The 27,362-nt window shown below is 40.9% G+C and overlaps 1 protein-coding gene across 1 annotated transcript in view; it reads left to right on the plus strand.

Moving 5' to 3' along the window:
* Positions 1 to 497: 497 nt before the first annotated feature.
* LOC143280370 (uncharacterized) overlaps positions 498 to 27,362 on the plus strand; it is a 47,335-nt gene continuing 20,470 nt past the window's right edge. Inside the window, exons 1-3 of the mRNA XM_076585007.1 lie at positions 498 to 540; positions 754 to 888; positions 24,457 to 25,447. Coding sequence (XP_076441122.1) covers positions 835 to 888; positions 24,457 to 25,447 — 1,045 coding nt within the window. The 5' untranslated portion in view covers positions 498 to 540; positions 754 to 834. The remainder of the gene's footprint in view (positions 541 to 753; positions 889 to 24,456; positions 25,448 to 27,362) is intronic.

A 27,362-nucleotide genomic window follows, 5' to 3' on the forward strand; every position in this document is an offset into this window, starting at 1 on the left:
TAACATAGACTCACTCTGTCTAGATAAGTGAGTCAAAACGGGTAGCACTGAACTATAACGACGCACTCCCACATGGGATGGCAGCCCGAATTTCACACAGAGAAATCTGTTGTGACAAAAAGTAATACAATACACTGCACTATAATGCTTTGTTAGCATCGTTGTCACCAGGGTTCAGCTTCCATGGACAGAATAAAAAGTAACTTTACAGATTTTAACATAAATGACATTGCACAGAAGAGCAGTACAGTGCTCTGTTTTTTTCCATTGTGCACTGTGTTATGCATTGCAGAGCTGTGGTATGCAGCGCTGTGCTGATCCTTATTATACTGTATTATGTTGTATTTCACTGCTTTGGGTCGTATTTTGTTGCATTATCTTGTTTTGTACTGTACTGTGTTTGTGCTGTGCTTTCACCTGTTTGGTGCATCGTGGCTGCAGTACACAGTAGTGCACAGCTGCATGAAGTATAGTCACGCGTGAAATGGCTGTCCTATGCGATAGCATGTCACCACAAGTGTTGACACTTCCTTTCTGAATGTACGCATACTTTTCTTGTAAAGGCAGGTTTTTCTTTAGATTTTGCTGTATGTTCAGTTTATTCAGGACGTTTTTCATCTGCTCTGAAGATTGACACATGGACCGTCCACTGAACCATCATATTATTCTCAAACCAGCACACACACACACACACACACACACACACACAGCTCTGCAGCAATGAGAAGTAAGGTAGGTGTATGTGGTGGGCAGGTACTGCTGACCAACGGGTATCTGGCAGTGATCTTCTTCTTTCTGACCGTGTTCTTCGGCTCCTTCTACTTGTTGAACCTGATGCTAGCCGTGGTCACCATCACATACCAGGAGGAGGCTGAGCGTACCAATAAGGTTACCCACTTTATTAGTATTAGCAACACAAACACACACACACTTGTCAGATCAAGCATACTTTACCCAGACTTTCTGCTGTAGTAAACCACTTCCTCTCTCTCTCTTTCTGTGAGGCGATCAATGGTGTGATAGCCTTGTACCTGGTTTTTGAGGTACTCATTTACTTTTAGGAATTTCGAGTTTCCCAGATGCACACCGCTCGTTGTTGTTGCATTACCAGCAACTGAGCAAGCCTGTCAGCTCGTTTATTTCCCTTAACACCTGTGTTTCCGGGACAGAATGACTGTGTAAGCTTTTGAATCTGAAAGTTGTGCATTGCCTCATGCCACTCAGTTCTCCCCATACCACTTAAAATTTTGTAGCTGGGTTGGCTGCAATCTTCGTTGGGCCAGCTTAGCAGACGACTTTTGTGACTCGCTGAAGGTTCCTGAGGAAGTTGGTAAATCAGTCACAAGTTTACAAGGAGCCGTATGATTTTTTCATCAGTTTGTTAAATTATAAACACTTCCTAACAGATGAGATTATAGTTTTTATGTTATTGGACTTCAGAAAGATCATACTTCTCAACTGTAATGATATCATTTGGCCAGAAAGCCTATAACTCTTTTAAATTAATATTTATTTGAATGAATTTTGGCGCGATCTTCGAAATCCACTCGTTTGAAACATACAAAATACCTTAATTTTCAATAAATCAATATAGTTGCCGTGGAATTTAGACTGTGCATTAAAATGTAAATGATTAAGCTTTCTTCTCATGTATCGCTTTCCGTGTACACCTAAGTTACAGGCATGCGATGGTACGAAATGTCTGACAGCATTTCGGCCCCACAAAACTCTCTTCTTCAAGCCATTGGAATTCGCCAATGCCGATTTGAGCAAAATACGTTTCTACAGTACGTAGACATTTTTATAGCGTGTTTCGCAGATGTTTACATTTCCGTTATTAATCTGATTCATATCATATATGTATAATTGGGTAGTAGGCCTCCTTCGGTCATGGCTGACCATGGTTAGAGTATATCCGACCTAATGTCTAATTGGGCTGTCCTCTTGGACCAAGTAGCGTTGCCTGTGACTGTAGAGACCGATGCGAGAGAGAGAGTCTCTGTCACAGCGGTGACATGTGTGATGCTGGTATGTTGGCTGCCGTCCCTTTTCTGCGAGCTCGCTTTTCTGCTGCAGCAGCTGACAGTTTGTCCTCACCAATCCGTAACTGATTCTTGAGAGTGCTTCTCCATCTGTTGCAGTCATCTGCAGGGTCCTCCCAGGACTCAGTGTTGATCTCAAGCACCTTCATGTCAGGTTTGCAAGCATCTTTGTATCTCAGTTGTGGGCGGCCGGTGCTTCTCTGCCCCATGGCGAGCTCTCCATAAAGGATGTCTTTTGGGATGCTACCATCTTCCATGCGGCGAATGTGGCCCAGCCAGCGCAGCTGGCACAGTCTCAGCATGGTATACATGGTCGGGAGGCCAGCGCGAGTCAGGACTTAAGTGTTTGTCACCTTGTCTTGCCAGGAGATGCCGAGTAGGCTTCTCAGGTGGAAGGTATTGAGCTTTTTCTCCTGACGAGCATGTGTGGTCCACGCCTCACTGCCATATAGCAAGGCGCTGAGGACACAGGCGTTGCATACAGCCATCTTTGTCTTCGTGATCAGCTTGGAATTTGTCCACACTCTTTGTGTGAGGCGGGCTAGTGTTATGGCTGCCTTCCCGATCCTCTTGTCGATCTCGGTGTTAAGGGAGAGGTTGTTGGTGATGGTGGACCCACGGTTTGTGAATTGATGGATGGCTTCAAGCTCGTAGTCATCAATGGTGATGGCTGGTGGAGATGGCGTGTCTTGGCCTAGGACGTTTGTCTTCTTGAGACTGATGGTCAAACCGAAATCTCTGCAGGCCTGGGAGAAGCGGTCCATTAGTGACTGCAAGTCCTGCTGAGTGTGGGTCACAACTGCGGCATTGTCGGCAAAGAGGATGTCTCTGATGAGGGCTTCGCGGACTTTTGTCCTTGCTCTGAGGCGGGCGAGATTGAAGACCCTGCCATCTGATCTGGTCCGCAGGTAAATCCCTTCTTGTGCTGTGCTGAATGCATGTCTCAGGAGAAGAGCAAAGAAGACTCCAAATAGGGTGTGGACGAGGACGCAGCCTTGTTTGACACCGCTGCATATGTCGAAGGGCTTGGAGAGGTTACCATTAAACTGCACCGTCCCTTTCATGTTGGAGTGGAAGGACTATCAGGCTGTGCAGTTTAGGGGGACAGCTGATCTTTCGAAGAGCCCTGAAAAGGCCGTTTCTGCTGACTAGGTCAAAGGCTTTGGTGAGGTCAATGAATGCGACATACAGGGGCATCCTCTGCTCCCTGCACTTCTCCTGGATTTGGCGAAGGGAGAAGATCATGTCTACCACGGACCTCTCTGCTCGGAAACCGCACTGTGATTCCGGGTAAACGCGTTCGGCCAGTTTCTGGAGGCAGATTAGAAGGACCCGAGCATAGACTTTGCCTACAATGCTGGGAGGCGAGATGCCTCTGTAGTTGTTGCAGTCATTCCTTTCGCCCTTGTTTTTGTACAGGGTGATGATCTTGGCGTCCCTCATGTCCTGCGGTACAGCTCCCTGATTCCAGCACTGACAGAGGACTGTGTGCAGAGGATGCAGAAGAGTAGTCTTGCAGTGTTTAATGAGGTCTGGGGGAATTCTGTCGCTGCCAGGTGCCTTGCCTGATGTCAGGCTGTTAATGGCCTTGCTGAGTTCGCCCTCAGTTGGCTCTGCGTCAGGTTCTTCCATGACCGGCATGCACTTGATGGCATCGAGGGCTGAGTTGGACACCATGTTTTCTGTGGAGTAGAGGTTGGAGTAGTGTTCCGCCCATCTCTCCATCTTCTGGCTAGGATCGTTGATTACTTCCCCAGTGGAGGATTTGAGGGGGCAGTCTTGCTCTGTGTTGGTCCCATTGCCTTCTTGATGCCATCGATTCATACATCCCACGGATGTTGCCTCTTTCAGCAGCATTCTATATCTCTTCGCTGAGCTTTGTCCAGTACTCATTTACACATCGCCTGGGTTTAAGCTGAACCTTACTCCTGGCAGCCTTGAGGATTTCCAGGTTCTCACTGGGTGACCGTTTGTACTCGGTAAGTGCAGCGCCCTTGGCCTCAATAATGGGAGTCATCTCTGATGATTTGGCCTCAAACCAGTCGTGGGACTTCGCGGTTTTCTTCCCAAAGGTGGCCATAGCAATGCGGTGCATGGTGTCTCGTAGCGTTTCCCATCTTTCTGTGGCAGAGTCTCTGGGCTGCAATGCATCAAATTCTCTCTCAAAGGCCTCTGCAAACTGTTTTACAAGGTCTGGCTGAGACATCTTGCTGACGTCAATGCGAGAGTTCCCTTGTTTCTTTGAGCAGTGAAACTTCTTTGGTTGCAGTCTGATCTTGCTGCATACCAGAAAGTGGTCCGTGTCGCAGTCTGTGCTGTGGTAAGAGCGAGTGTGGAGAAGGTTTTTGATGGCAGCTCGTCTTACTAGGATCAGATCCATTGGTGCCAATGTTTTGACCGCGGGTGCCTCCAGGAGACTTTGTGTTGGGGCTTCGTCCTGAAGAAGGCGTTGGCGATGCACAGTTCATGGCAGGCACAAAACTCAAGTAGTTGCTGTCCGTTCTCATTCATTTTCCCCACTCCAAAGGAACCGAGACAGGAGGGCCACGAATCGTTGTTTGTACCCACTCGCCCAGGAGAACAAGTTGTTCTGTCCTGGGTATGTTCCTTATGGTTGATGCGAGATTTTCGTAGAACTCATCCTTGGCGTCTGGAGAGGTGGACAGAGTTGGAGCATATGCGCTGACGAGAGTGACATAGCCTTCAGAGGCGGAGAGTCAGGAGTCGTTCTGAACCGCCGCTGCCTGGTTCGATCACGTTCAGCAGGCTGTTCCTGACTGCAAAGCCTACTCTGTGCTCTCTTGGGGCGTGTTTCTGAGTCAGCCAGCCGCGTTTCCTGCAGAGTGGCAGTGTCCACATTTAGTCTCTTTAGCTCGCTGTTTATGACGGCCGTCTTTCTGGCGTCACTGATGTCTTGCAGATCTTGGGAGAGCCCAGGCATCATGTCCGGACATTCCAACAGGCCAGTTTCATTGTTGATCCATTTCTTGAAGTTTTCTTTTTGCCTGGTGCGGAAATTAACGACCTGCTTGTCGGATATTCTCCTAATCTTCATACACCCGTCGTCATACGCCTCGGAGATTGGATGTCTGCACCTTCTAAACTATCCATGTGACTGCCACAAGGGTCTCCGCTCTCTCCTGTCCTCTACAATGTCTACACGAAGGGCCTTGCAGACTTAAACAACAATGGAATAGCTCGGGTGCTTACTCTTGTGGATAATGGCCTGGTCTTCAAAACTTCGAAAGATGCTCAGGAAAGAACTAAAGCCGTCCAGAAACAACTAAACAAATATTGCTCAATGGTGCAAAGACACAGGATCTTCCATCAATCCAGCGAAAGCCCAAACGTTGCTATGCACCCTCAACAACAGAACCGCGAGCAAATCACCACCACCTGTGTCATTCGACGGGATACAGATCGAGAAAACTGAATGCCTACGCTACCTAGGAATACACTTCGACAGGATGCTGACCTTCAGAAAACATACGAAAATACTGTTCTCAAATGCAAAAAGGGCCTTTCAGTCTTAAAAGCAGTGGCAACCAAAGGTAGTGAAGAATGCCACCTCTTCCTGCTATACCAATCAAGGTATTGAAGAATGCCACTTCTTCCTGCTATACCAATCACTCGTCCTCAGTGTGATCGACTACAGACTTGGGCTTATAACACCATCTCAAAGCAACCTCCTAAAATTAGAAAGAGTTCAAAATGAAGCTATGAGGCTGATCCTTGGAACAACAAAAGACACGCCCACAGAAACCATGCGATGCCTGCTTGACCTTCCGTCAGTGCAAGCCAGAAACAAGTTAGAACAGGTTAAGACCTACTTCAAAGCATTAGAAAACCCTCAAAACCCACTGCATGACGCAGTCAAAGAACCAAAAGGCAGCCATCTAGGACGAGGAAGATCATGGATGGGGCAAGCAGAAAACACAATCCAGCTAGTATGCCGACTACAAGACCTGAAAGAAACAAAAGAATGGGAGAAAAACCCCAGAAACCTCAACCATCTATTCAACACAGCCATTTCACCCACTCTAGGAAGACATTGTCGGGAATAGCCAGAGGGCAAAACTGATGCGGAAGTGAAGCTACTCATAGAAGAAAACAGTAAAGAAGAGGACATCATCATATACACAGATGGCTCAGTCACCAAAGACCAATCCGGTTGGGGATTCACTGCGAAACAGAATGGAAAAACATTTAGGGAAGAGAATGCTGCCTACAAAGTCACAACCTCCAGCCTAACGATGGAAGTTGAAGCTGTGACACATGCCCTCCAGTGGAGATCGTCCATCCATACGCCCGGAAACCAACATGCCATGATTCTAACCGACTCAATGAACCTCATAAAGAAAATTGAAAACGGAATGGCAAGCCCAGAGTGGCATAAGGCAATGCGCAACTTTCAGATTAAAAACCTCACATGGTCATACTGCTCAGGACATGCAGGTGTTAAGGGAAATGAGCGAACTGACAGACTTGCTGGTAATGCATCACCAACGAGCGGCCTACATCTAGGAAAATCGGAGGGGGGGGTAGATGATGAGGTATGTGAGTGTATGCATGCCTACACTGTGGGAGCAACGGGATATTGGAACATGCGGGTGTATATATATATATGTGTTTGGGGGTGGGGGATATGGGCGTATGTGTGTGTGCTTGTACAAGTAAGTGTTCATCTCTGTGTGTGTGTGTGTGTACCGTGGAAGCTGCAATACGTAGCCGAGAAATGAGTGTGTGGAGGAGGGAGGTAGAGGAGGTGCAGGGTAATGTGTGTGTGTGGTGTGTGTGTGTGTGTGTTGGGGCTCATGTATGTTTATGTGTATTTGACTGTTCTTTCATATCTGTGAAACTGCATGTTTGATGCATATCTGTTACGCATGTGTGGGTGTTTGTGTGTCTTCATGTTTTACATTTATTTGCTTATTTATCATCATTGTTCTTATTTATTTATTTATTATTATTATTATTATTACTACCTTTTTATATTATAATTATTATTTATTTATTTACTTATTTATGTACACTTATTGTTGATTTCATCAAGTTTTTGGACCTTATACATATTATTAGTAGTTGTAGTTGTTTTTTATGTATTTATCTATTATTTATTCACCTTTCTTTTTTTTTCTCAAGGCCTGACTAAGTGCGTTGGGTTATGCTGCTGGTCAGGCATCTGCTTCGCAGATGTGGTGTAGCATATATGGATTTGTGCGAACGCAGTGACGCCTCCTTGAGCTACTGAAACTGAAACTCTCGTACATCCATAGAAGAAGGCAGGTCGTGGCGGGACAGCACCTAATTGGCTGGTGGCTGCCCAGCTTGGGTGGGTGGTAGCTGTCCTGTGGGACGCGAGGGTCCCTCCCACCGTCAGAAGCAACCCCTGGCGTCGGCTCTACGCCAGGGGTTGGTTTAAACGAAGTATTTCATTTCCGATCACTAGTGTCAAAAGCACCGCCAAGCGGCGCTAACACAGGAACTGTCTGTTGAGTTTTCACTTGAATTTTGACATAAGAATCTTTAGAAGCAGATTCTATAGATGATTTTTTATATAGTTGAAAATTCAGGATTTTCAGTTACTTCACTGTTACAGTTGTATTACATATCGCAATGTATTAATTGTTGTCATACAGAAATGATACATGAACTCGTTAAAAGCTCGTTCATTCAGTGACTCTTTTTGTTTACAGTTTTTAACTACATTGTTTTTTAGAAAATGGTTTAGCTTCAGAAAATGCTCGTCTCTTGCAGTTTTGTGTGATATGTAATGTCTGTGTTAGCTACCCGAGCCGAAAGTCGGACACCGCAAAATTTGGTCAAACAAACACAAGCTAGGCCCCTCAAGGCTCGCGGAGGGCTGGTTTCGTGAGTCACTTCATGGCACTGGCATTGCGGTTTGGTGGAACTGAATATAAGGAGCGAGTGAGTGCCAGACCAATTCAGAACTCTCCTGGTCTGGAAGAAAGAGAATAAAAGAAGACAAGAGAGGCAAGGCCTTCAAGACGCACTTGTGACATGCACTGACTGCAACAATTGAATCAAAGCACACAAAAAATCAGTTGCAAAACAATAGTCATGTGCACCTCCCAACATAGAAATATAGTCCATACAAAGTTGTGTTGGATTTCACATTGTTTATTTTATTTTTTTTTTTTTCACTTTTTTTTTCAAAATTAAAGTCACAAAGGAAAAAAAAAACATTTCCAACTCGCACTTGCTTTTGTTTAAATGAAAGAGGAAATGCACCTAAGTGTGACCAACGTACAGACACACACAAGATAGGTAATGAAGTTATGTTACATACATGTATAATTATATACGATGTAACTGAACTTTTTGTTAAACTATTACGCAATGCATTATCAGCTTAATCATAGAGAAAACAATACAATGTGAAAAAACTCAATATGGGTATTAACAATGTGCCTGTCTGCTTCATGATTACAATTAGTATTAGAAAAAGTGACATTCCCAACACATTTTCATCATAGTACAGATTTTTGTGATAACCCTGATTCAGTAGGACCCAACACACACACACACACACACACACACACACACACACATATTTTATTAATTCATAATGTAGACCATTTTTTAAAACACTCTTTTTCTGGTGTAAACTTCAAAGTCATATATACATCTATTTGAGTATGCAGCTGCATTACATGCTCACACATGAAAATCAAAATTCAAATGATTAATATAGGTCAGTTACATCTTATACATGTATTTATATAAATACATAAGATGTAACTGAACAGTGAGCTTTTTACTATGTATGAAAAACAAAAACTGTTAATTACATAATTATAAGCTTATAATTGTTGAGAAAAAGTGTAATACAGTGTGAAAAAAAAGACATTAACAATGTGCATGCTTATGTGTTTGATTATTCAAACTCAAATTTGCTTTAAAAGTAAATATAGATATTAACAATGTGCATGGCTATTTGTTTGAAATGATTGTTCAAACTCAAATTTGCTTTTTGTTTAAGTGTAAAAGGATTCAACTTTATATAAGAAGTAAAGTTCAGTTACATTCCATACACAAGATGCATGGTTCAACAGATAGATCAGTCAGGCCAGGGTCTGTTTCCCAGCAGTCTGAAATCAGTTATGTAAACTGTTATTAGTCTTACTATATTATTGTTACAGAACCACACACACACACACACACACACACACACACGCACGCACGCACGCACGCACGCACGCGCATGCATGTGAACACAACAAACAACTCTTTCATTTAATAAATATCTATGTATCCTCATGTATAAAGATTTTTTTCTTGTAATCTCTCTCTCTCTCTCTCTCTCTCTCTCTCTCTCTCTTTGTCATGCACCTCTAATTCAGTAAATACATTCCACATTTGAAACTATTTTGTGCTCAAAACGTGTACACAAATACATAATATATAATATATATGTATGTATGTATGTATATATGAATACACCTAACTTTCATTTATCATATATCTATTATCCCCAAGAGTAAAGAATTTTATCTTGTAATCTCTCTCTGTCTCTTTCTCATACCCATCTAATTCAGTAAATGCATTCCACATTTGAAACTATTTTGTGCTCAATTATTGTTACAGAACCTGACACACACACACGTACTGTGTTTAAGTGAAAAAGGATTCAACTTCATATAAGAGATAAAGTTCAGTTACATTCCATATACAAGATGCATGGTTCACCACCCACCCCCCACCCCCCCGCCCCAGAATGGATCAGTCTGGCCAGGGTCTGTTTCCCAGTTGTCTGAAATCAGTTATGTAAACTGTTATCAGTCATACTATATTATTGTTACAGAACCTCACACACACAAACACAGATACACACATGTGAACACAACAAACAACTCTTTCCTTTTATAAATATCTATGTATCCTCATGTATAAAGATTTTTTCTTGTACTCTCTCTCTCTCTCTCTCTCTCTCTCTCTCTCTGTCATGCACCTCTAATTCAGTAAATACATTCCACATTCGAAACTATTTTGTGCTCAAAACATGTGTACACAAATACATTATATATATATATATATATATATATATATATATATATATATATATATATATATGTAAACACAACAAACTTTCATTTATCATATATCTATTATCCTCATGAAGAAAGAATTTTATCTTGTAATCTCTCTCTGTCTCTTTCTCATACACATCTAATTCAGTAAATACATTCCACATTTGAAACTATTTTGTGCTCAATTATTGTTACAGAACCTCACGCACACACACACACACACACACACACACACACAGATACACACATGTGAGCACAACAAACAACTCTTTCATGTAATAAATATTTATGTATCCTCATGTACAAAGATTTTTTTTCTTGTTCTCTCTCTCTCTCTCTCTCTCTCTCGTGTGTGTGTGTGAGCGAGTTTGAAGAAATTCAATATCAAAGTTAAAATTCACAAGACATGTCATAGTATTCAGCTCTATATTAAATTGTATGATATGAATAATATTGATTCAACCCACACATGTTCTGATCTTCATTATAAAGATGATATCAAGTTGACAAGATCTGTTGTTCAGGATAGCTGTGTTTCAAAGGCGTGTGACACTGTGTTGTCTAGCCTAGTGACGTAGTGCAGGCCCGGGGTAGTCTGCCGCTGATGCAGAAACTGAGCCAGTGGGGAGTTGTCAGACTGGTCAGTTTTGAGGGTGGATGGCTGACTGACTTCATCAGTGGTTGCTGTCTCTGCCGTTGTTGTTCTTCTTCTTTCCCTTCTCTACCGCCTTTCTGTGATGTCGAACACAGTGTGTAACAAGCATCGTCTGCTATAAGCATGACTGACATCAGTCTCAGGGTAAATGACGCCCCAGTTTACCATCTAATTTTATATTTTTGAAGTTGATATGAAAATTTAGTATTTTGTTAAGCAAATAACATGTAGAGCCAAGTACGAGTACTTCTAAACGTCGTATGAAGTGAAAAGGACTTTATTTTGAGAAAAGTCAAGACTGGAAATTTTCACATTTCATCAAGGGTATTGACTCTCATGGTTTATTATTTTAAACTGTGAATTCCGACTGATTTTGGTGATATTTTTATGGCAGTTTCGGGCATAATCCAGTAAGTGATGAGGCGTTCAGAAATCTTTCTCTGAATAAATATTTAACGGTCTCCTCCAACTTTCCATCACATGTTATCATGTATTGCCGATTGAATATAGGATTGAACGGGCAGGTCAGCAACTTGAAACAAAATGGCGTCGTTCGCATTCGCGAAGAATATGAGCACGCGCTTTGAATATGTATAAATATGTGTATGCAATTGATTTTTGCCCATGACCTTCACGGTTCAGCCAATAGATCTATAAAATCCACTGGTCGTATTGATTTTAGTATTTTCCGAAAACGACCACTTGGGCGAATGAACATAGTGAAAGACTGAGAGTAAACACACACAAGCTTTTTATGTATTGAGTATAATTTCAAAATGTAATGTTTAAGATGAGAAAAATCAGTTTAAAGCAAATTAAGCCCCCTAGCATTAATTACAGATTAATTTCCCTTTTTTACGATCTGTACCAAAGACATGCAAAATAAATATAACTTCCATGCTTAGCAAAAGAAGTTCCTGTTTGAACAAAAAATGATAAAGATGACTGCTCTTGTTGTTGTGTCAGAATATCAGATCAAAATGCCAAGTTTAGAGAATATAAAAAATATAAATATAACCGTAAATCCAGTTTGCATATAATTTGTCTTTTTTTATATATTTTTGTACCCATCCCAGAGGTGCAATATTGTTTTAAGCAAGATGACTGGGAAGAACTAAATTTTTCCTATTTTTATGCCTAATTTGGTGTCAACTGACAAAGTATTTGCAGAGAAAATGGCACACACACACACAGTCAACCGAACACCGGGTTAAAACATAGACTCACTTTGTTTACACAAGTGAGTCAAAAACACTGTAAAACATTACCTAACAGTCTGTGTTGTTGTCAGCCTGTAACTAGATCATAATTGAAACGATAAGAGATGGTTGGGGTGGACGATCTCAAGGCGTGGAATGGTGGTGGTCATTTTTGGCGGAGATAAACGACTTTGTCTCTGTCTCTGAAGACCTGTTTGTTCAATTGTTCAGATCCCTGGTTAGACCCATTTTGGAATATGGACATTCAGTCTGGAACCCGCAGTCAAAAATCTTGTGCAGAGAGGTGGAACACGTTCAGCGACGGGTAACGAAACTCATCGGTCATTTGAAGAACAAGCCTTATCATGAAAGACTCGCTTTCCTTAAGCTACCCAGTCTAGAACACAGGGTATTATCGTGTATTGTCGATTGAATATTGGATTGAACAGGCAGGTCAACTACTTGAAACAAAATGTCGCCCTTCGAGGTTGCGAGCACGTGCTTTGAATATGTTTAAATATGTGTACGCAATTGATTTTTGCCCATGACCTTCAGGGCTCAGCCAATAGATCTATAAAGTCCACTCATAGTATTGATTTTGGTATTTTCCGAAAAAGACCACTTGGGCGAATGAACATAGTGAAAGCCCAGTACACAGAGTAAAACATACAAACTTTTTATGTATTGAGTATAATTTCAAAATGTAATGTTTAAGATGAGAAAGATCAGTTTAAAGCCAATTAACCTCCATAGCATTAATTACAGATTATTTTCCCATTTTTACTATCTGCACCAAATGCACCAGACATGCAAAAGAAATATAACTTCAATGCTTAGCAAAAGAAGTTCCTGTTTGAACAAAAAATGATAAAAATGACTGCTCTTGTTGCTGTGTCAGAGTATCAGATCATAGTGCCAAGTTAAGAGAATAAACAATCTATAAATATAACAGTAAATTCAGTTTGCATATAATTTGGCTTCTTTTTTAATTTTTTTGTGCCCATCCCAGAGGTACAATATTGTTTTAAACAAGATGACTGGAAAGAACTGAATTTTTCCTATTTTTATGCCAAATTTGGTGTCAGCTGACAAAGCATATGCTAAAGCTTACCATGGACACACACGCACGCACACACACAAACACACACACACACACACACAGAGACAACCAAACAACGGGTTAAAACACAGACTCACTTTGTTTACAAAAACAGCGCAACATCTTTCCAAGTCTACCTTGCTTGGCTGCGGCTCTCTTCTGCAAACACCTACCTGTCTTCACCTTCACAAACACCACCTTACCACCCCATCACTTCTTTTTTTTTTTCTTTTTTTTTTTTTGTACCCGCACTTTCTTGGGTCGACCACCGTTTTATTTTGTATGTAAATTACACAATCAGTTAAATCATCTAAACAACATGGAAATAAACTAGTACTGGGCATTCCATAACTATGTCATAGTAATCAATAGCATTTAGAATAAATACAACTTTTCATTTACTGATATTGGCAATAATATGGAAGGAAGCCATACAAATCATACAATTATATGCACAAAACTTAGAATTAATCTTCCTTTTTTTTTCTTTTCTTCCCTCTTCCTTTTTCTTCTTTTTTCAGGGTTTTTTTGTTTGTGTTTTTTTGTTGTTTTTTACATCTTCAGTTACATGAAAAGTACAACATAACACACACACACACGAAAAATTGGACTACATATCAGGCGTACGTCAGCCAAGATTATCTTGTGTTTTTCTTCAGATGGACAATTTTCAATTCATTGAATGTTTGATAGGTGTTTTCCAGTGTCTGCTGTATGTTGTTCATGGGCACTGTTTCTCTTGCATTCACATGGTATGTGTGTGTGTGTGCGCGCGTGTGTGCGAATGCATTTGTTCAGGGCTTATAATGACAACATAGGGAAACACTTTCGTCAGATATGTAAATGTTTTTCAAAAAATTAATAATACGAAGTGACTGTAACATCTTTGTTTTTCGCACAATACTAATACACTTTTTACCTATCAGCAAGATACGGTTAATAATTGTTAATTTTTTTTGAGGCAACAGATCATTTTGAATTCCAAATAAAACATCTGTGACACTGAATTTCATAGCAACGCCAATCTTACAATGAAGAAAATGTTCAAGATGTTGCCAAAATATCTTTACTGGGGGGCAGAAAAAGAAATGTTCAAGTAAGTCAATTTCATCAGTACAATGATCACATATGTTGGTATCTGTTATCTTCATTTTCTGAAGAATTATGTTTGCAGGATAAATGTTGTGGTTATTTTCCATTGTAGTTCACGCAATCTAACTTCCTTTATCGCTTTTCTTGACAAAACCCATACATTATCGTTAAATACAAAATCTGATTTTTTCTTTCAAAATTCTGCAGCATGTGTAATTAATGTTCTGTCTGTAGTATGATTTGACAACATTTTCTTAATTTCTTTTGGTTTTGCGTGGTAAGTGCTTGCATCACATGGAATGGCTTGGACAGATTTGTGAACAGGTGCATGTTGCTATATCCATTTCAGCCATGTTTTCGGTATTGCATTATATAAAGCATAATACTCGAACATGGTGTTTGCCTTTTTTGTATCCAGTAACCTGCTGATTTCTTCTAAGTATTCCGTTTTCATGTATATTGATGACATCTTTTATGTACCCAATACCCCGTTTTACCCATTGTCGTGGAAAGTAAAGTGGTTTACCTTTATACTTTATTAATTCATTGTGGAATAATGTTTGGTCTGTAAAATTTTCGTAATTTACATTTTCCGTTTTTGTTTCTGTTTTATTATCAAGATAAGTGGTGAAAACATCTTTCCAGAAATAGTTCTGTATTTCTTCCAATTCTTTAAATTGCTTTGATCGACAGTTTACAAAAAAAATTCCTTTGCTACTAGCTATCTTATGTAAATGCTATCTTGGTATAAGGCTCCAATTCCTATCTGTTTCATGAAATAATTTCCAAACCCATTGCAGACTTAAACATTTCTGGAATTCTATTACATTAACCATTTTAACGCCTCCTTTCTCATACTCAGCTTCCATTATTCTACGTTTCACCATTTCAAAAGCACTTCTATTGGAGAATTGTCTTTGCCAAACAAATTTGTATAACATGGTATTGATTTGGTTTAGTACTCTTTCTGGGATTCCATTTGACTGGATTACATATGTAAGTTGACTAATTAAAAAGGTCTTTATGATAACAATTTTCCCGTGAATACTTAAATCTCTCTTACTCCATTCTTTTATCTGAATTTGCATTCTACGAAGTCTATCTTTCCAGTTACCTTCAATGTGTTTTGCCATCTTATCTGTCTGGAAGTTTATTCCCAAAATTTTCATTTTGTCTACCAAAGTAAAGGGAAGATTTTGCTCATTAAGTTGTCTACCCATTCTCAGAGCCTTCGTTTTGTTAAGGTTTTGTTTTAATCCTGGAAACGATTCAAAAGATTTAACTATATTGAGGGACTGTATCATATCCTCTCAATTTTTAAGAAATAATGTGTCATCAGCTAATTGTTTAATTTTCTGGGTAAATGGATACCTTCTATGGGGCTATTTCTAATACTGATAGCAAAGACCTCAATAGCGAGAATAAATGCTAAGGGGGAGAAGGGACAACCCTGACGTATGCCACTATTAACATCAATTGGTTCAGAAATCCACCCACCTTGATAAATGCAACTTTGATTTTTATTTATTAAAACTGAAACCCATTTCTGAAAGTTTGTTCCGAAGCCAAATATATCAAAAACATAGAGCATGTAGTCTTTAGATATCGAGACGAACGCCTTTGCATAGTCAAGTACTAACTAGTAACCTGCTTTCCAGTTTTAATAAGGTAATTAATAACATCATCTATTGATCTTATAATTGTTGCTATGTTCCTACCTTTAATGTATCCTACTTGATCCTCATTGACTAACATGTGTATCACTTTCCCCATTCTAACAGCTAATACTTTTGGTAAAATATTTTGTCGTCTGTAATTGTTAGTGTGATTGGTCTCCAATTATTCAACTGTTCTCTGTGTAAATCCCCACCTTTATGAAGTAAAGTTATGATACATTGTCTTTGTGTGTGTATGAGAGTTCCCCTCTATCAAATGAATCATTAAAAGAATTTGTGATTACTTTGCTTAATTTATTCCAAAGGAATTTTATAAATTCGGTTGTTAGTCTATCGCAGCCAGGAGCTGACCCATTTTTCATCATTTTTAAAGCTTCTGTACTTTCTTTCTCAGTTATCATGCTATTGCATAGGGTGGTTTCATCTTTACTCAGTTTCCTTAAGGTTTCATGTTCCATAAACCTATCTGTAGGTTCATTAACATCTGCCACATCAGCCTTCTGATTGTATAAGGATTTGTAAAAGTTAACCTGTTCTTGTAGTATTTCCTTCTGGGTAGTCAATATTTCACCAGAATCAGTATGGATTCTTGTTATAATCTTTTTTGTATTTCTGGCCTTTTCTAAACTTAAGAAATATTTGGTATTTTTCCCCCTTCTTCTGTCCATTTTACTCCAGCTCTTATCTGTGCACCTCAAGTATTATTTGTTTGTATGACTTCCAATTTCTGTTTAACATTAAGGTATTCTGTGTGCAGGTTCTTATTCTCAGGATGGTTGCTTATTTGTTCTTCTAGTTCTTTAATCCTACACTGAAAGTGCATGCATTGATTTCTCTTTTCACAAGACATATTTTTACCAAACTCGATACAAAAATTTCTTATTTCTATTTTGCATAATTCCCTAATTCCCATCTGTCTATAGTACTGGGTAATTGCCTTCTTCTAATAAAGTGCCAAACATGTCATTCATTCTTTGCACCAATAACTCGTTTTAAGGTAATTATTGTTGAATTTCCAGTAATCTGGACCTCGTACAAACTTTTCATCATTAATTTCTAAATCACTGTTTTGTGGTCGGAAGTTGGGATAATAATATGATCGCAGGACACACATGAATTCAGTACATTTTCTGAGACGAGACAATTTGAAGGGGTTAAAACGGTTCCAAGTGAAGTCTTTTTCTGTAGAATGGTATATTCTCCAAAATGGTATATTCTTTAACGTCAGTTAAACCTAAAGCATTAATTGTCTGGTTTAAAGTTTCTACTTCAGATACATTATGTGGTAGCCCTGATACTATATCTAGCTCGTTATTGAGCACACAATTAAAATCACCAGTAATCACAAGATTTCTATCACTATATTCACTAAGAGTTTTTACCATGTTCTTGAAAAAAATTTGGTTTTTTTTTCTGATGAATTGTTAGGTGATATACATTTACTACTATTATTTGATTATCTCCCTACGTTACAGAAATAGCCCGTATTCTTTCTTTCAATATGATTACCCCCGTTTACCCCTTGAAATATCTAGAAATCAAAATAACTTCTCCCCTACTTCTGTTTGTGTTTATATTAAACATAATTCTGCCTCCCCATTATTTTTTTTTCCATAATTCTATGTCTGCTTCTGTTACGTGGGCGTATTGCAAACAAATAATAATTATATTTTCTATTTCTTAACGTTCTAAATATTGTATTTCTTTTAATCTTATTGTTTAATCCTCTTACATTTAAGGATGCGATCTGAAGTTTCTCCATGATATTTGCATATAAACATATATAGTTATGTCATGACCGTTCAATCACAATTCATATACTGATCAGTCCATTACACAAAAGCTGGGTCAAATCCGAAGGAGAGTTGAGATTTGTGGGCGTTACCCACACTGATACACTGTCGCTGGCTGGACGTCCAAGGCGTCGTCAGTCGTCGCGGGGCTGGCCGACCTCGAGCCGTCACGCCTGGGCTGCTTCCCTCTGCTCTCTCTCGGGCTGCGTCGTTCTCTGGATCTGCCAAGCTTGGGGGTTTGGGACCTGCTACATGAGGCATGTTACAGAGAAGAGAGAAGAGACTGATGGACTGCAGGACGCCTCCTGTCAACAGGTTCAACAGAGGTGTCAAGAGTGGAACATTTTGCATCAGCGGATTTCAAATTGGCCTTCACCGTCTTTTGAGGGGGGGATTACGGGGGGATAATGAGGACGTTGGGTTGTTTGCAAGTCTATTTGTCTTTAAACTGACAGGAGGGATCACCCTTTTTGTGTCCTGTTTGTTTACATTCTCTGCAAACCACATCACTTGTGTACTCAGAAACGTGGTGGTTGAGTTGTAAACAGCATGAGCAGGTTATCGATTTTTTGATAGATTTCTGTTCATTGTGATAGATTTTGGCAGAGAATATGTTAACTTTAAGTGCAGTGTCAAGAGGTTTGGTTGGCACTGTGATGTACACAAATTTGTGTCCAGTCAAGAATCTGGTAAGTCTGTGGTCAACATCCCTAGCCCTTTCCATTTTTGACTCACTTGTGTAAACAAAGTGAGTATGTTTTAACCCGGTGTTCGGTTGTCTTTGTCTCTGTGTGTGTGTGTCTGCGGTAAACTTTAACATTGACATTTTCTCTGCAAATACTTTGTCAGTTGACACCAAAATAGGCATAAAAATAGTAAAAATTCAGTTCTTTCCAGTCATCTTGTTTAAAACAAAGTGAGGCTATTTTTTAACCCGGTGTTCGGTTGTCTGTGTGTGTGTGTGTGTGTGTGTGTCCGTGGTAAACTTTAACATTGCTTTTTCTCTGCAAATACTTTGTCAGTTGACACCAAATTTGGCATAAAAATAGGAAAAATTCAGTTCTTTCCAATCATCTTGTTTAAAACAATATTGCCCCTCTGGGATGGGCACAAAAATATAAAAAGAAGCCAGATTATATGCAAACTGCATTTACTGTTATATTTATATTTTTTATATTCTCTAAACTTGGCACTTTGATCTGATATTCTGACACAACAACAAGAGCAGTCATTATTATCATTTTTTGTTAAAACAGGAACTTCTTTTGCTAAGCATGGAAGTTTTATTTATTTTGCAAACGTTTTGGTGCAGATAGTGAAAAAAGGGAAATTACTCTGTAATTAATGCTAGGGGACTTAATTTGCTTTAAACTGATCTTTCACATCTTAAACATTACATTTTGAAATTATACTCAATACATAAAAAGCTTGTGTGTTTTACTCTCAGTGTACAGGGCTTTCACTATGTTCATTCGCCCAAGTGGTCTTTTTCGGAAAATCCTAAGATCAATACGACAAGTGGACTTTACAGATCTGTTGGCTGATCCCTGAAGGTCATGGGCAAAAATCAATTGCGTACACATATTTATACACATTCAAAGCGCGTGCTCATATTCATCGGGAACGCGAACGACGCCATTTTGTTTCAAGTTGTTGACCTGCCTGTTCAATCCTATATTCAATGGACAATACACGATAACATGTGATGGAAAGTTGGAGAAGGAGACCATTAAATATTTATTCAGAGAAAGATTTGTGAACGCCTCATCACTTACTGGATTATGCCCCAAACCGCCATAAAAATATCCACAGAATGTCGGAATTCACAGTTAAAAATTGTAAACCATGCGAGTTAATACCCTTGAACTGATCATGATGAAACGAAAAAAATTCCAGTCTTGACTTTTCTCAAAATGAAGTCCTTTTCACTTCTTACGACGTTTAGAAGTACTTGTACTTGGCTCTACATGTTATTAGTTCAGCAAAATACTAAATTTTCATATCAACTTCAAAACTATAAAACTAGAATGAACATAAAAGAGAAATTGAATCGACCGTGTCGTACTACATTCCCGGCGGGTGTAACTAAACTTGTACATCTATCTAGATCTAGTGGAAACGGCTAAATGTTGCAGTGTGATTGCGGCGATAGCCATTAAAAAGAATTTTTTATTGCCCTTAAAGATTTTTTTGAATGCCCAAGATACACCAGAATAATATGATTTAAACAGCGTTCTCACTGCGAATACCGTAATTGATTTATCGCCCTTTAAAAAAGTATGCTCAAATGTTAAATTTTAGAACGTCAGTTAAGGAGCCACGATAGTGTAATGGATAAGGCAGTTTCTTCTCACCCGAATACGCGGGGTTCGATTCTGGTCAGGACTTTTTTTTTCTTTTTTTTTTTTTAAACACAAAGCTTTATAATAACAAATCCAGAACACATTTTAACGATTAGATTTTTTTTTTTTTAAGTGTATCACAAGTGAGTCTTGAAGGCCTTGCCTCTTGTTATCTTTGATCTTAATTCGCAGCCTGCCTGCGCAAGAGAATGTTCTTTTTCGGTGTCCGCTACTGAAATAGGGATATTGTCTATCCACACTTTTGTTGTCGGCTTGTCCTCACGTGTGTCCGACCGGAGGATAAAGGGGTTGGTATTGCATACCTGGGTGGTCGTTTCCCTGAGCCTTAGACCTTTCACCAGTATCTCCATCCGTGCCTCTCTGGTCGCTGGGTAAATTCTGCAAAGGCCTCTGATATGCTGAGCACCCAGAATGGATCATTGGCCCGCTGTTCTTTCCGCCGCGACACAAATTTCTAAAACGGTCGGTCAGTTATTTTCCAGATCGGGGATGTCTTTCTGTTTTGACTGTTGCAAATGTCACTGCCATAGTTCAACCGATCGAAATCTCACAGTGCTCGAGTGCTGGTCGAAATGGAAAGGAAAACACTATGAAACAAAACAGGACAGTGGAAAAGGCCGCATAAGCAAAACGCAAAACGCCAATCTCACGACTCGGTCAATGCAGAGCAATGCTTCGCACAGCACGAGCTTCGCTTACCAATTCCTTTCAATTTTTTGTATAAGGTTCATTGAGTCAGTCATAATCATGGCATGTTGATTTCCAGGTGTATGAATAGATGGTGGTGGTGGTGGTGTGTCCATCGAGATCGATGATGACCATCGTTGTCATCCAGATGGGGGATGGGGGATGGGGGGAGGGTGGTGGTGGGGTGGGGGGGAAGGATGCTCATGAATCTATCTGTGAGTGCGCAGATGGCTGAATAGTCCAATCTGCGCACGAAATGTTCGCTGACAGTTGGGGCAGACAAAGACAGGCATATCATTGTCAGGGAGCTTGTTTGCCCGTGACTTTCTGGCCTGCCTCTTCTCAACAGCTGCAGCAGTCCTGTTGGCCTCGCACAACCTGGCGCCTTTGTGCACAGCAGCGCGCCATTTGTCACGGTCCACTGCAGATTCCTCCCAGGAGTCAGGGTTGATATCAAACGCTTTCAGAGAGACTTTCAGAGTATCTCTGAAGCGCTTCTTCTGACCTCCGTGTGATCTCTTCCCTTGTTGCAGCTCGCCATAGAAGAGCCTTTTGGGCAGCCGATGGTCTGGCATGCGCGCCACGTGTCCAGCCCAGCGAAGCTGGGACTGCATCAGGATGGTGAAGATGCTGGGAAGGGTGGCTTTTGCGAGCACCTCTGTGTCAGGGGTCTTGTCTTGCCACTTGATGTTCAGTAGCTTCCTGAGGCATGTTGTGTGGAAGTGGTTCAGCTTCTTGGCATGTCGTTGGTACACTGTCCAAGTTTCGCAGGCGTACAGTAGTGTGGGGAGAACTACTGCTCTGTAGACCTTTAGCTTGGTCTCAAGACTAATGCCTCTTCTGTTCCAGACATTTGCATTGAGTCTACCAAAAGCTGCGCTTGCTCTTGCAATCCTGACGTTCACTTCATCGTCGATTGTCACATTTCGTGACAGTGTGCTGCCAAGGTATGTGAACCGCTCCACCGCACTGAGTCTCTGACCGTTGACTGTGATGTTGGGCTCAACGTAGGGTTTCCCTGGGGCTGGCTGATGGAGAACTTCAGTTTTCCTCGTGCTGATGGTAAGGCCGAAGTTCCTGCTGGCAGTGGCAAACTTGTCGACGCTGAGTTGCATGTCAGCTTCAGATCCAGCGTTGAGGGCACAATCATCAGCAAACAAAAAGTCTCTGATGATGTCTGTCATGACCTTCGTTTTTGCTTGAAGCCTTCTGAGGTTTAACAGCTTGCCATCTGTTCGGTACTTTAGGCCGATTCCAACATCGCCATCTCTGAAGGCATCAGTAAGCATTGCAGAGAACATGAGGCTGAACAGCGTTGGAGCCAGGACGCAGCCTTGCTTGACACCATTTGTGACAGCAAAAGGAGCAGATGTTTCACCATTGTCCTGGACTCGAGCCTGCATGCCTTCATGGAATTGGCTGACCAAGGAAATAAATTTCCGAGGGCATCCGTACTTGGCCATGATCTTCCACAGTCCCTCTCTACTCACGGTGTCGAAGGCCTTAGTGAGGTCGACATAGGTGGAGAACAGATCAGCATTTTGCTCCTGACATTTCTCTTGCAGCTGCCTTGCAGCAAACACCATGTCAGTGGTTCCGCGCTCTTTCCGGAATCCACATTGGCTCTCAGGCAAATGACCTTGGTCAAGGTGTGCTGTGAGGCGATTAAGTAGGATCCTGGCAAGTATCTTGCCTGCGATGGAGAGCAAGGAAATGCCCCAATGGTTATCACAGGCTTGCCGGTTCCCCTTTCGCTTGTACAAGTGAATGATAGATGCATCTTTGAAATCCTGGGGGATTGTCTCTTCTTTCCACATGAGTGAGTACAGCTGATGAAGCTTCTCAGTCAGCACAGTGCCTCCATCCTTGTAGACCTCTGCTGGTATGGAGTCTGATCCAGGAGTAGATGACAGCCACTGGAGAGCATGTGTCACAGCTTCAACTTCCATAGTCTTCTATACTGGTTGATGATTATTATGAGCTTCTTTTTGGCAAATGATATAACTTTGAAATAATGAAATATTGATAGTCTTTTGAATTTGTTTTTCCGATCTCCTACAATGCAGTGTATTTGTTGTTTGTTTGTTTTCTTTATTATCTTATCCATTACTATTGCTGTTTGTATAACAATTTTTACCATACGTTAGGATATGTTTCCAAAGTGTAAATAGGAAAACAAATTCAGAGTCCATCGTGTGAAGCCAGGTCTTCAACGTAAAGATCAGTTCCAGTCATTGTCGGGCATTACCCATGGCAGCCCCCTTCAGGGAGGTTGGACCGAAAACTGACCACCTTCACCTACTTGCACCCTTCTACCTCAGGGCTGGTCTCGAGTACTGGGTCTCTTCGGAGTCTCCGAGCGGTGGTGAGGGGAACTCCTTAGCCCCAGGAAGGTGCCTAGTGTGGCCTGTCGTGAGGGGGCTCGTCCTCTGCGCGTTTTGTCTTTCTTCCCCCTCCTTTTTTCCGACACCTGCAAATCACTTACTCTTTTCTTTCTGATCATTCAGTACATCATTCATTAGTGCTCTCTTTTTTCTCTGTGATTCATCTCTCACACCTCACACCGTCTCTTTTCTTACTGACTCATCTTTCTCATCAACCTCACTCACACTTTCTCTCCTTGGCTTGTCCGAATGGGAAAGCTGGCAGACCGAGTCTCCCTGCTTGTGACCAGGCTTCCTGCAGGACCTGCACACTATGTCTTTCACACACTCAGCTGCGTGATGATTTTGTTCCATACATTTTGAAGTTATTGACAGCATTTTAAGCAGCTTTTGTTCTCTGTGGTACACTTTTCCCGTGAAAATACTAACTGTGATACACTTGCTATGAAAATACTAGCACTGAGAGTCGTTTTCAAGAGGACTGACGGGACAGTTATGAAAATGGTCGTCCCGTAAAAACAAACGTGTCAGTTTGTGGTCTACATCCCTGGCTCTCTCGTATTAAATGGATGAGCGGAGCTCACATCCAGCTTTTGGGAGAGCATGCTCAGTTTCATTGTCAGTGACTCACTCCGCAAAATGAAAGGGTTCGTATTGCTAGCTGGAGCACTGTGCCTCTCAAACAGTCCCCGCACAAGCATGTGAGACCTGGCCTCTTGGTGGCAGGATTGATCCACCACAGTCCTCCTATCTGCTGGGCGCCAACCATTGACCCCTGTCCGGCGATCTGCTCTGCAGCTAGGCACATCACTAGGACGATAGCAGGACAGCTGTTGTCTGTTGCGGGAATGTCCTTTTGCCTTTCAGAAGACTGGGTTGACACTTGCGGCCATCTTCACTTAACATTCGCTTCACGATATGAAACAACAACAACAACAACAAAAAAAAAAAGAAATAACAACTAAGCAACTGCCAAAAAGGAAGTCGGCAATAAAAATGAAATTTCCAAAACTGTGAAGTGAAGCAGAAACAAAATGTCTTCTGCTTTGGTGTTAGAGAGCACAGACAAAACACGTCCTCTCGACGTCGCCGTCGCTCACCGAATCCAAATGTGGAGATACTGTTCAGTGACAAAATTAAAGAAATTGTTTCATAACAGGATGTAGAAATAGTGTTCTTTCAGCAATAAAAGGTTGAGTTAATGCTGTTCAGTAAGAAAATCAGTGACACTATTCAACGTCTTTCACTCGGTCACTAGCAGCATGTATCTTGTAGAGAAACGCTGCTCGATAAATCTTTAATTTTGTCACTATCAGCATTTCCAAGGCTGCTCTTAAAAATCTTTAATTTTTTTCACTAACACAGTAACAGCATGTCCGCATTTTTTTTCACCAAACGGTATCTCTGTGTTTCAGGAAGTGGAATCGGAGAAAGCCTCCAAGAGGCAACGGAAACAGGCAGTGAGTGCCTTCTACAACATGACCAAGTTGGCCACAAAGCAGAACGTTTGGGCGAGACTGATCCAAGAGAACAAGATGAAAGAGAAAGAGAAAGAGAGCCCCTTACAGAAGTTGGTCCGCATGCGTGCAGCCATCAACATCTGGCAGAAGAAGGGCCACAAGACGTCGATTGACCGCACCCGTGTACACTTATTCGCCCCATACGCCACCCAAGATCGGTCAGCCCTGGACGTTCATCAGAATGTAGCATATTGTTACAAGAAATGGGTATCCAAGACAATTCACTTGAAACGTAACATGAAAAGACACGAAGCCAAAATGGGGTCTTCCCAGTCAAAATTATTGCCATTGAAAGTGGGTGGCAGTGATACTCCTCGTTCCGCAAGTGATACCTCTTTCACTGACGACGACAAGTCACAGGAACAGTTCAGGGGCAAGACTGCAAGCTTGAAACGTGGCAGTATAATACAAAGTGCGTTTCGGAGAATGAGCATTGGATTCAGTAACCTGCGTTCTTATCGCAACAGCCTCTTCCAGAAAAGCGCATCAGATCCGAAAGATCAGAAAAAAATGCAGACACATGAAGTTATAGGCGAGTCACAAACAGGTAGTCTGGAGGAAAAGCCCTCAGAGAGCCATGACAGGAACTTCTCACAAAACCAGACATCAGGACCAGCAGATGATGACGGTGACAGAGTTGATGAACAGTCACACATGGTCAACACTGTGTCCGCCAACAACACGGACAACGTCAATGCCCAGAACAATGAGCCGGCCTCTACCAAAACATGGCTGCTTCCTCCAGAGAAAAATCAGGGTGATAGATCGACAACACTGTCTGCCCCAGAATCCACTCCCACCGATAATAAAAAGGTTGGGTCTGCCACTTGTCATCAAAACATAGAAGTATTTATCTTTTTATCTTCTTTCCTGCAAAAACCAAAGGGTGGGTATTTGGGGGAATCGGGTGTCGAATTTCAGTTTGGGCAAAGGAAGATAACTTTGCGATCAATGTTTGACTGTTCTTAATTATCACCCTTCGAAGATCTTCATCTGTCTTATCATCAAGCTGGAGGTCTTTGATGTGGATGATCATATCCGTTTTGTAATGGGAAGGCCATCAGTATCCAAGACAATAACACCAATCCCCCCAAAAAAAATATATATATATATAAAGGAAATGCACTTTCAGCATTTACTAGCTCTTCAGAGCTAGACAAAAAGTACCAATAGAATAGCCTGTTACTGCGTGCATTGTGTGTGTGTGTGTGTAGATATGCGCGAGCAAGCACGAACGTGCATGTGTATGCACATGTGTACGAGTGAATGTGTGTGTGTGTGGTTTGCTCACACATGAATTATGTGTGTATGTTTGAGTCCCCAAGAGGTACGAAGGTCGACTTCCAGCCTTCTTTAAAATGTGATGTTCATGAACAATCCTCCCTCCGCAACCCCGTGTCTTCCATATCTTATTACTGCCACCCCATTTCCACTCTCTTCCCCTTCACCATTATTCGGTTTTTATTTGCAGATGTTCACTTCATTCTCCCAAGTTGGCCGACAGGTTCTCATTTCGGCTGTGGAACAAATGGATTACAGTAAAATGAGTATGAGCTTTCATATTCAGCGCACCCGCATGTCATGTGTGTGTGTGTGTGTTGCCTTTGTGAAAAAAAAATTAGTACAAGTTTACCATTTTCATCAATCAAGTCTTTAACGGAGATGTTTTGAATTGCCCATTTTCCCCTGTCATGTCAATGAAAAAAAGGTATATCAAGAGTGTATTATTTTCACCAATCATGTCGTTAACAGAGATGTTTTGAATTGGGCACTGCTTGTAAATTGATTCTTTATTGGCTGTTGTGAACTTTTCATTGAAAGATACGGGTTTAGCTGGTATTTTCATTCTTTTAAAATCCACATTTTTACTAAAGTTATGCAATGAAAACATCCGAAATGAGTTTAATGTTCAAGTTACGAATTATTTTGGACCATGGTCACGATTGGGCATATCCATGAATCTCCTCGGGACAGATATGTCCATATTTCTTTCCTTCTTTGAATCTGAACGTTAGTTCTTTTACCCATTATAATTTTGGGTTTGGTGACATTTACTGTATTATAATCAAAATGATGCAAACTGGGCATGTCGGTTTGCTTTTTGTTGGCAAAATTGGCGGCTAACTCAGATCCAAGATGCCTCTGCCAAGCCCATGCAATTCACAGCCATAAGCACTGAATCATTCCTCGGCCAACGGTTCTATAAGCTACGTGTATTAGTTGTCTGTTCTGTTCTTGCCACAGCCGTTTAAGCGTTTGAAAAGTAATTTTCATGCATGCTTGTTTTAAGCAGTTTTCTGTGACGTTATTGTCTCGGTATTGACGTCTTTTACATCGTTTGCTTCTGTTTTTGACTCACTTGTGTAAACAAAGTGAGTCTATGTTTTAACCCGGTGTTCGGTTGTCTGTGTGTGTGTGTGTCCGTGGTAAACTTTAACATTGACATTTTCTCTGCAAATACTTTGTCATTTGACACCAAATTAGGCATAAAAATAGGAAAAATTCAGTTCTTTCCAGTCATCTTGTTTAAAACAATATTGCACCTCTGGGATGGGCACCAAAAAAAAGAAGCCTAATTATATGCAAACTGCATTTACTGTTATATTTATATTTTTTGTGTTCTCTAAACATGGCACTTTGATCTGATATTCTGACACAACAAGAGCAGTCATTATTATCATTTTTTGTTCAAACAGGAACTTCTTTTGCTAAGCATGGAAGTTTTATTTATTTTGCAAAACGTTTTGGTGCAAATAGTAAAAAAGGGAAATTACTCTGTAATTAATGCTAGGGGACTTAAT

This window comes from Babylonia areolata, chromosome 3, assembly GCF_041734735.1.
Source record: "Babylonia areolata isolate BAREFJ2019XMU chromosome 3, ASM4173473v1, whole genome shotgun sequence".
Lineage (NCBI taxonomy): Eukaryota > Metazoa > Mollusca > Gastropoda > Neogastropoda > Buccinidae > Babylonia > Babylonia areolata.